The 10,924-nt window shown below is 38.8% G+C and overlaps 1 protein-coding gene across 1 annotated transcript; it reads left to right on the top strand.

Moving 5' to 3' along the window:
• Positions 1 to 261: 261 nt before the first annotated feature.
• LOC135994045 (ovomucoid-like) lies at positions 262 to 5,360 on the top strand. The gene is made up of 4 exons (XM_065644334.1): positions 262 to 371; positions 2,425 to 2,444; positions 4,128 to 4,255; positions 4,775 to 5,360. The coding sequence occupies exons 1-4, from the start codon at positions 308 to 310 to the stop codon at positions 4,818 to 4,820; spliced, it is 258 nt and encodes an 85-aa protein (XP_065500406.1). The 5' UTR covers positions 262 to 307; the 3' UTR covers positions 4,821 to 5,360.
• The last annotated feature ends 5,564 nt before the right edge of the window (positions 5,361 to 10,924 follow it).

Raw genomic sequence — 10,924 nt, 5'->3', positions numbered from 1 at the left:
GAGCAGTTAATTAAGCTGCGGATTAGCCAAAGTACAATACATCTCCTTTATCAACACAATGCATGCCATGACGCTCATCTTCGCCCTTCGTGTTGTACAGAAGACATTCTTATTGCCACTACCCATGGGCAACACCTTCTTCTAATTACCTTCTCTACAAGGGGGATTTCATCATCAGGGTTCCTGCTCTTTGTGCGTGCATATATACATATATATATCTGCCCTCACAGATACACAAATCCACATTTAAGCTGAGTGTACTGGAATACTCAGAGCACAGATTGGCTGTGAAACAGGTCAAGAACCCATGTCTGCCATGAAGACAACCGGTGCCTTTGTGCTTCTCGCCCTGGCAATTCTTTGCTTAGCAAGTGAGTAACCTTTTTTAATTTCTGATACATTATAGTTCTAATGTGCAAACAACGGAAGCTTCTCAGTCTACTGGGACAGTAAGCAATGGTTGCTGGACTTGGGTGGTGGAAAGTGAAATTTTATGCTTGTGCACTATTTAGCAAGCAATATTGCAGCAGCTTTACGGTTGCCAACTTGTGTAGGTTAAACCTATATTTTGCTGGTGGCGTGAATCAGAACTGCATTCTGCATTATAACTAAAATTGAACTGTAAAGCCTCAGAACTACAGCAGGTTTTTATCTTTTTATTTGAACTATCTGAGCAGGGAGCTCAGAGCTGATGAGGTCCTTCTCCTGCCAAACTAAGCAAGTAGGAGACGGCTGATTATGCATGGGACACATCATATGCCTGTGAATGACCTCTTTATGATGCTAGTTTGCCAGACCGGAGCGATGTCTGAGCGCAGGTTACTTTGTGGTAAAATAAGGAGCTGGGAGAAATTTCTTGAGCATTCACTTGGTAGGTTTTTTTTTAAAAAAACTTGCAATAAAAAGACAGATATATAAAAATAAGTAGAATAACTGAAAGAGGAGAGTCCAAGTCTTCTTTGCTAGTAGTATAGCAGTTCAACAGCAGTATGAATGTTAAAGAAGCAAAACAATGAAAATGTTAAAACAAAACCAAAGTTATGAAACAAAACAATGTTTCCATTTTAAATAGCTCTGAAAAGTTTGCTTTGAAAATTTTCTCAAAATGCCCATTTCGATGAAATGGCAGGCTTTTGATGGAAACTTCTTTCAAACAGTGTCTCATTTTCTGCAGATAAATAAATATTGCTTTCAGAAGAATTCAAGCAAATCACTTCCTTGAACTTTCTAGTTTCTCTTGTCTGCATTAAAACATTACGGAGCAATACTTTTTGAACACATCTTTTTTGCATTCACTCCCAAATATATAGTGAATACTAAAAGGTTATCAGAGAAAAAAATAATATCTTAATGTTTTTTGTGGAAGTGGGTTAAATCTGATCCAACTCCAGAATAACGAAAGCTCAGTGAAACGTCTGGTGACATTGCCTGAAACTTGACGTGGAGCATTATTTATGCTGGTTTTCTTTACCCTGGACAGCTTTATCTGGTGAGAAGATGTAAGCAGCTCCATGAAAGGAAGTTTCAGTGGAAAGCTTAATGGATTTATAGATCAAAAAAAGCTACAATTAGTCAGAAAGACAAGTGCTAAAGCCATGTTGCCTTTTAGATCATAATGCATTTTGTTCCTTCTCCTTCTGCACAAAAGCATCTGCCTGATCACTTTTATCCCTTGGAAGCCACAGAATGACGATTACAGGACAGGAGGAGAACAAAATACATTCCTAAAGACAGTAACAAATGTGTCACCATAATGGAGGTGTGCCAATATTACTTTGTTACTTTCTGGCAGATGTAATTATAATTGTTTTGAAGTAGCTTTTTGAAGCCCCACCTGAGAACAGGGTTTCATTACATTAGATGCCATATGTATGCAAGACAGGAGCCAATCCTTCTGCCAAATAGTTTTGAATCCATATCGACCGGCAAGGGAAAACACTTTTTAAAGTGGTATTATGATCCAAATTGCATTATTGTAATTATATATATTATTACATTTTATTGAAGATATTATCCTCATTATTGACAGAAAATCAAAGTATAAAAGGACCGTGTGATTTGCTTACAGCCTCAGTCATGCTCAACAAATTTCATCCTAAACAGACTTGCCATTGAACATAAAATTGACTCCTGGGTCTTCAATCTTTCTCTGGTGAAAAGGGGAAATTACCTCTAATAACAAAGGCTGTTCTGGTTGCTGACACAGATTTCTAAGGTTAACGATACAATAAGATCCACTTGTTTAATAGGTCCTGACACCTGTATCTTATTAGACACTGAAAAACTCTATTAGTATTTACTTTCAAGGAGGTAAGAGAGTTGGTGTTGCTGGAAGGGCTGGTGCTAGTGAAAGCATCCCTGTTGCAAGCTGAATGTTCAAAAGCATTTTTTATTTTATCTTTTGTGATTCTGCTTATATTGCAGGTGCTGCCAAAGAGAACGAGGTGAGTAACTTTCTCCTTTATTTCTGGATAAAAATATATGGTTTGTAACAACATGAGATCAGGAAAAAAATCACTTTAAACATTAATTAAATGCTGCCAAAGTATTGAGATTTCAGAGAGCAATCCCTGAGTTTGAGATATGTGGTTTTTGTACAGTTGCCCTGGAAACTTCCAGATACTTTTACCTGTAATGTAGTCTGGGCAAGAAATGGGGCAAGGCCAAATTTTAAGTTGGATAAATTGAGATTTTAAAAATATTTATCTGGTGGTGACACCATAAGACTTTCTCGGTGTCTTTCAGATCCCAAGTCATGTACCTAGAGATTTTAATTTCTCTCTGAGTATGCTGGAGTGTCTGTCCTGGAGTCAACCTCTGAAAGAAATGAGGCATCAAGCAATAAAGATCCTTACTCGGTAGAGCAGAGACAAGCTGCTTGGTGGTCCAGTGGACAGTAGTAGGGAGTGGAAATCACACACACACAGAGCTGCTCCCATACCAGCACAATATCTACAGCCTCTGACGCCTAAAACTACACCAAGACATACACACTTTTCCAGGAAAAGCCTGTTCCATTCTCCACGCTAAACTAAGTATCTTGCCCGTTTTCCCAGCTGTTACATATATATATATATGGGGCAAATTAACCTATTTTATAGCTTTTTTTTTTATTAGCTGACCCTTGCCTCTCACAAGCTGGTGGTTGAACAATTTTAAAATGGTTTAAGTTACAAGCCACAGATTCCCTCCCATGCTGCTGCCTCTGCTGAGTTATGTTGTGGAAACCTGGCAGCTCTGTCAGGTTTCTGACCTGCTTTGGCAATTGGGGCTCAGTGTGCTGCCTCACAAAAACCCAGGGAAACTAACATCCCATATGTGGGTTTTTTGGGTTTGTTTTTTTTTTTTTTGTTTTGTTTTGTTGTTTTTTTTTTTTTTAAATGGGGCACTGCATTTAAGCCCATAATACCCAAAAGAGTTATTGGCTAGAGCCTCTCTTTGCCACTGGAGACCTCCCGGTCTGTGCCGAGCCCTGGCACAGGGCTGGCCGCACGCAGCTCCTCACTCTTCACCTGCCTACAGACCCCAGGCAATGATTAGTGTAAAACTAATCATATCATCTGTATAAACCGTATCATCTGTAATAAATTCTGGGGTTTGGCTGAAGTAACACTACTGTCCTTCACTAAGAGCTAGAATGAAAGGGGAAAAAAAAAAAATCAGGTCAGAACAAGAGAACAGCAAGGCTGGGTTCTGTTTTAAATCCTTTCACCAGCGTAAAATGCAGCAAGAGCTGATACTTGTGCAATAAAGAGGCAGAAACCCTTCACAGCCTTGAGAACTAATCTCACCTGAATTTACTGAAAAATTGCAAGCAGGCAGAAAAATATACAAAGACTCAGCTTTTCTGTAGATGGAAAAAGGGCTGTATTTTTTTTTTCCAGTGGCTGAATTCTCATACGGCGAAGTCCCTGAAGGTGCTCAGTGCCTGACATGGGTAGTGTCACATCTCTGTCAGAGGAATGTTTCTTTTTTGAGGTTTAGGCTCAGCTAGTATAGATGGTGGAGCCTCATTGACTGTGCTGATGTAGAGCAGCTGACAAGTTTGTCCAAAAATTTCATATATTATTTCTATAGGTGAATGGAGAACGTGACAGATTCAAAGCAAAATGATACTGTATTTGCAGGTAGACTGCAGTGAATACAAGAGTTTAGAGAGAGAAAGACCTATTTACTGTGAAAGACTCTATCAACCTTTCTGTGGCTCTGATGGGAAAACATATAACAACAAATGCTCTTTCTGCAAAGCAATACTGTAAGTACAATATTACATAGTTACTCCTGACTAGGCCAGAATCTGAGATTAGCTGAGTTATCTAGTATTCCCTTTCCACTTAAGCACTATCATTTTTTTTCAGGGTAGCTAGTCTTCTGCTTCTTTACTCAATCTTTATAGACTGATTGTTTCACCCACCAATAAGGTCCAATTGTTCTAAACAAATGACTTTGATATTTGTGTGAGTACCTTCCTATTCTAGCAGAAAGTGTAGAGGTCAGACAGTAAAGAGTCCAATGAGCAACACGGGGCTAACAAGACACCTGGGAACAAATCAGATCATATAAGAATTCAAAAGTGGTACCAGAAATCTTTTTATGGACAAAATATGTAATTTTGAAGAGAAAAATGTTTACTGATCAGTGTCTTCTTGTCTACTACAAATGTTTATAGTGTCTTCTCTGTTAGCAAGCTGTTGGTTGAGGACTTCAGAGAGGTTTCAGTTTATAACACTAAGCTTACTGTCTGCAACCTCTATATCCTTCCTTTCCTTTGCAGGAGAAGCAGAGGTGCCTTACATTTGAAGCAAGCAGGGGCATGCTGAATGAATTCTGCATGACAGAGAAGAGTGCTGAGAACAGCTTTACACTTCCTTATCACAATCTCTTAATTTAATTTCATTCATCCTGCCTGTTCTGATGACAGCGAACAAAGCACAAAGTAGGCTGTTCAGTTGTGCTCTGTCATTTGCTGCTTCTCTCTGCTCCGGAGTGTTGGGATCGACACTCCTGTCCTCCCTGCAAAGCATTTCCTCAGGATTTTCAGGAGCATTCCTATTTCTGTAGCAAGCTGTTTTCCACATGACCTCTTCATTATATTTTTGTCTCCATGGTTAAAGTTCAAATCTTTTAAAAATGCCACCTGATTTTAGTGGACTCAAGTCAGTGCAGGCATTGCCTCTGCTTTCCTTGTTGAAGTGTTTTCTTTCATTTACCCAGAAACTTTTGCAGATGCTTCTTTTCAAAGGTTTCAGCTTTCCTAGGCAGTGCTTCAACTCTTTCAGTTTTGTAGCTACATTTTAAATTTTCATTTTTCTTCCAATGTTGTACAATTCTGATTCATGTATGTTGTTTAGCTACTTAGATTGCATAGTTATTAAAATAAACATTAACTCTTTTTTTGTCCATGGTGACCTTTCTGGAGAATATGTTTATTGCATCCATTATTCACAAATAATATGTTTCCCAAGTTACAGAAGATAATCACAGAGCAGGAGCTAGGGCCAGATATAAAAAAAATCCAAAGCCTGGAAGACAGAAGTTGTAACACTGACAATATGCACTAGATGGCCTCATTTTACTGGAATTTACCCTATGACCTGACTTTTTTCCTTCAAATGAAACAAATCTGGTAAACTCTAAGACTCTAGAAGCTTTAAGTCTTGTCTTTTAAATGTGATCATCAGTGATTCTGTTCACTTTTTGGTAAACTGACTGCTCTCAGGCCTGAAAATGTTTCTGTTCTGTTTTTACATCTGTATTTTCTTCATTATTAAACTAGATTATGTCTTTTATGCTTGAATCGTCAGTCAAGGGAATACACTTTCCCAGAGTTAAAACTTATTACTTTACTGAGCTTACACATGAAGAAAACTTTGGAACTTGAATGTGGATATCATTTCTGTCTGGTACTCCAACTGGGCTGGAGTAGGACTCGTACTTCAAAAGAATGTAAAGTGAGGAAAGGAGCCCATGTCCTTATCTTTGAAGGCAAGATACCAAAAAGCCCAGCCATGCCACTGCTGGCTGCACATCCCTGTAGCATCAGGCAGACTGTCTTCTGCAATGCAAGGACCAAGGGAGTCGTTTGGTCCATGGTCCATGTGCTCCTTCTCCTGGCAGAGCTGAGAACATCACTCTCATTCTCTGTAGAAGAAAAAAGGCTGTTGGGCTTTATATGATGCCAATTAACAATCAAAGAGAGAGTCTTTCACAGGCTGCTTCTTTACCAAGGAATTAAACGGTGCCAAGACACAGCTATGAGCACTGGAACTCCCCCATCGTTATTTTGAAATTGTTAGCATGGCCCTGGCATGGTCCTGACTTGGATGAAAACTCTTCCCAACCGTTCTCGGGCACATCTTGGGAAGCTAGGGACCGTTCCCAAATGGGAAAGTGGATGAAGGCACCCTGTTTTGGAACCTAAAATAATTTCATAGCAGAGATGTGACTGGACTCAACTAGCTGACTTCTGGGTGAGAGGGGCTCTATTTGATTTGCCAGTACAGGCTGATGTGACCTTAGTCTCTAGTTTGATTTATAACATGAACTGGCTGAACTATTTTTATGCTAGTTGCCTATTACACTCAGTACATCTGGAATATCTGGTAGAATGATAAAACTGAAAGCAAGAATGAAGGGAAAAATTGAGGGTTAATGAAATGCTAGATTAAGTATGTAAATGGACTGCTATTTTCCAACCAAGCAAACAACATAAAAAGTAAATACTTCACATTTCTATGTCAAATAATACTAAATAATGAGTGTATTTAACTAGGAACTTCTTTTTCCTGACTGTGAAGTTCCCTAAAGCATTACCTTTCTGGGCAAAATACCAGTACTTAGTGAATGTTACATAATCTTTGCCAGATGGATTTCTTAACATTATTATATGCCGCTACCAGTCACTGGTGTGTCCCATGAAACCACAGGTAGCAGAACAGGAGCCTAAGGACTGGTTTTGGGTTGGAGTGGGGTTTATTCCCCACTGTGGGAGGCTTCAGACTCCTTTCTAAGGGACAGTGGTGCTCTTAGGAAATTCAAACCTTACTGAACACTCTGGATCACTCAAGGGCCACTTGAACTGATGGGGTGCTACCTGTGACCTTGTCTTTAACTCTCATCTTTCAGAAAGGGGAAAATGGGTGTGTTATTTTCTAGCTGATGCGTAGGGAGGAGATATTAACTTTGTTCTACTGAGGTTACCAGCTTAGAACAACAGTATCAGCCAAGTGCCAAGATAAAAAGAGGATTATTTTTTATGAAAGTTAAAATACATTATGACAACAAGGGAAGCTAAAGGTGATATGTAACAAATACTACAGATGTCCTACGAAAAATGAGAGGAAACCTTCAGGAGAAAAATGCTCAGGGAAGATTTTAAACCAGGAAGCTGGAGAGCATGTGCCTGTTCCCTCTCCTCGTTATCTCCTCAGGCTTACTTTAGTGTACAAACCAGAGCAATAGAATCTTTGCCGATTCCTAAGGATGTGTCTGTTATCTGAAAAAATCTGTAGTGAAACACACATTGACCATATTGCCGCCTTTCTTTTCCCATGATTAGCTTAGTGGACAAGACTAAGCAATCAGTACTCGGCTAAGCCATGTGCATGAGAATCCCGCAGGCTGAAATACTAATAAAGGGTTAGTTGCAGAAGGCATCTTTTTATCTTCTCTATGAAATAAAGGGGCTAGAAATCCTTGTAATTCTAACTCAAAGTCACATGGACTTTTTTAGTGATTTATAGGGTTATCTTCTCACTCTTTCAACCCAGCATGAATTTCTCTGAGGGAGAACACTGGAATGGTGGCATATATTTTGAAAATGATGCTGTACACTGGCATTAGAGGTTTTTTCCATTTTTCTCTGGTCAAAGATAGGGACACTACATATAATTGAAATATTTTCCGAAAATCTTCAAGAATCTAGTGAAGTCACCATATCTTGTTGCAGATAAGACATCTGACTAGAAAAGCAATGCAATAAAACTCCTCCATTGGGTCACTAGACTATTCAGGTACTTTCAATACATTATCTCTTTCTTCTTTAGCTAGACTGCTGATATTAGTACCTCCAGCACTAATTTGATATGTTGCTGGTAAAGAGATATACGTAAATCTGTGCTAAGGTAATAAGAAACTGTTGGTTAGTCAAAAGTGTTCATGACCTCTGGCACAAGAACAGCAAGTCTTAGGGCTGTGTGTATAGACTAGTAAAAGAGGCGAGTCAGATGGCTCTGACTACTCTCTTTTGGATTAGGACATGAACAGAACATGAGGATATAGGCTGGTACTGAAACTGAAGATAAATCAGTGGCAGCAAAAAAATCTGCAGGTATGAAATGTTATTGTTCGTCAGCTGGAGCTGTTTCCTGTTGAAACAGATAAGCTGAGAAAGATAAGGAACCTAATTCTCTTAGTATTGAATGAGAGGAATTAATGGGGGATGCTGGAAGAAAATTCTTGTCTATCCTAGGACACAGACTAAAGCCACCACTATCATGAATTCTGTTTATCTGGAAACCAGGTCCCAGCAATTAGGCAGTAAGAATGCAAATGAGCAAGATAATATTGTAAAAGTTTCTCATAGCTCAAAGGCTTGTGGTTCTGGACAGTCAACCTAAAAAGATTCTCACAGCATGTCATCTTGCCCTGAATGTATTTTGACTGACAAAGATCAAAATGAGAAAACAAAGATCAAATTAAGAAAACAAAGTCAAACTCTGATGTTTCATCATGATGGCAGAAAATCCAGCAGATAATTTGGGGATATTTTCTGCCTCCCAGCTTGACTTGTTAGAGCCTTATTGGATACTCACACCATCTGCTTTAGTATATTGAGATATTTAGCTGACTGTGTTTGTGGACCATTGCTAAGATACCAAGTTTCCTATGCAGCCAATGCATGTCCACATGAGTGACTCAGTTAGTTAGAGGTCTAAAATAGACCACCACAGACCCCTGGGACTCTAAAATGTTTCTGACAATTTCTGACATGAAATAATAAATGAGAGCAGCTGGAGAACAATACTTTCCAACATGGAGTGCCCATACTTTTTATCAGCTCCTGCTAGCATCATGTGCTGGCCCATAGCTGCAGATAATGCTGAGGAGCATACCAGCTTTTGGCACATACCAGAGTAAAGAGCATGTTCGCAAATTGCTGTAAATGACATCTGAAGAAAATGTTGCAGTGGCCAGACAATCTAGACAGTCAAGTTTGTGTGATGGAGCAATGACACAGAAATATGGGGAAGAAAAAATGTACGTAGCTTGAGTAAGCTGATGAAACATGCTCAGATTCTGTTTGCTAGAAAATAAAATAGAAATAGTCAGATATTGGCATTGAATGGAAAAATAGAACAGATCTTCTTGCACTCATTGAGGATTAGAGTTTTCAAAACTCAGCACTGAAAAGGTTTCGATGTACTTATTTATATTTGGAGCAGAAGGAAGGGCTTTCACAGTAAGGTCTTACAACATTTTCTTTTTCACTTCTATGATAAGAGGTAATGAAATACAAGCCTGAAAATCAGATGGGTTGGATTCCCAAAAAAGAAAATGCCAGTGCTATAGTAAAGCTACTTTACTTGTCCATAAAGCCCACACTGTATTTTCTGATATTGTTGTTACTATCATTTTCTGATATTACTGTCACTGTCATTATTCTAGCATGTAAGTACAGCTGATGAAGAGCACTGGTGCTCCCTGTGCTCAATATAAGAGGTGGACCCTGCCTCTAAAACCTCAGAGATTGACCTGGAAAGCAAACTGTTGAGGGGATACAGAGCCACTTTGATCAAAGCCTCTTGTGTATCAGAAATGTATGGGTGAGGCAGAGCCAACAGTCAGCTCTCCTGACTCCTACACTAGCAATCGCCTTCTTGAAGACATCAAGGGCAAGAGGAAAAATTGCCAGCTGTGCTCTACAGTTGCTATTGCATCAATCATTCTTTAGATCAGACCAGAATACCGTGTCTCTGGATTGAAGATAATACCAGGTGTCTGACTGGTGAAGTATAATGGAATATAATTCACATTCAACTGGCTTCATTATGGTGTATCAGTGTCTGGTCAGGCTGGAGAGCTGCATTCTAACTCTGCCCTAAAACCAGTGTGATACTGCTCAGGCTGTTTACACTAAATAGCTCAAAATGTTATCTCATGCTTGTGGAGTGTTTCTAGTTACTACAATTATTTGGTGTTTCTGAGTCTTTTAATAATACTAAGTATTTGGAAAAAAACAGGCCCTTAGTGTCATGACTTAGAGAATGTAAGCAGAAGACATTTTCAACTATTTGATCTTAGGATCATAAGATCTTACTCCATAAGACTGCAACTTGTGGCTGCTAAGAGAGCTGGTAAAAAAACCTGTCACCACCAAAATACCAGTGAAGTTCTCAACACCCAGCACTTTATTTCAGCCATGTGTCAAGAAGGAGACATCTTAAAAATTCAAGTTTTAATTGAATTTGCATTTTTATGGTAATCGCTTGCTTTGGAACATTCTTCAGCTGGCTCCAATATAAAAAAAAAAATACATGGGAGAAGATGAAAAGCAAGTCTTGAGCTAAGGGAATGAGTGAAAAAATAGGATATGGTGCTAAATTAGTATTTAACTTAGTATGTAAGTATGTATTTACATTAATATGAAAGCATAGAAAAAGACTGAAAAATAACTTTTCCTACCAGATTTGACATCTTTAACAGTAAAGGAGATTGGAATGCTGTCCCATTACTTTTATACAAAACATGCGGACTGCCACATGCTCTGTTTAAACAGATATGTTGTCCTCTCTCCCCCAAGCTTTAAAAATTACAATTCAGCATATCAGAGTACCAAAGGTATGTATTTCAGTAATGACCAACAATCAACACCCATATAATGTATTAACTGAGGTGCAGGAAGAGAAACTGGCAACTGAGGAAA

Source organism: Caloenas nicobarica, chromosome 13 (assembly GCF_036013445.1).
Source record: "Caloenas nicobarica isolate bCalNic1 chromosome 13, bCalNic1.hap1, whole genome shotgun sequence".
NCBI lineage: Eukaryota > Metazoa > Chordata > Aves > Columbiformes > Columbidae > Caloenas > Caloenas nicobarica.
Note: the sequence above shows the minus strand (reverse complement) of the source record. Positions and strands in the feature narration are given on the sequence as shown.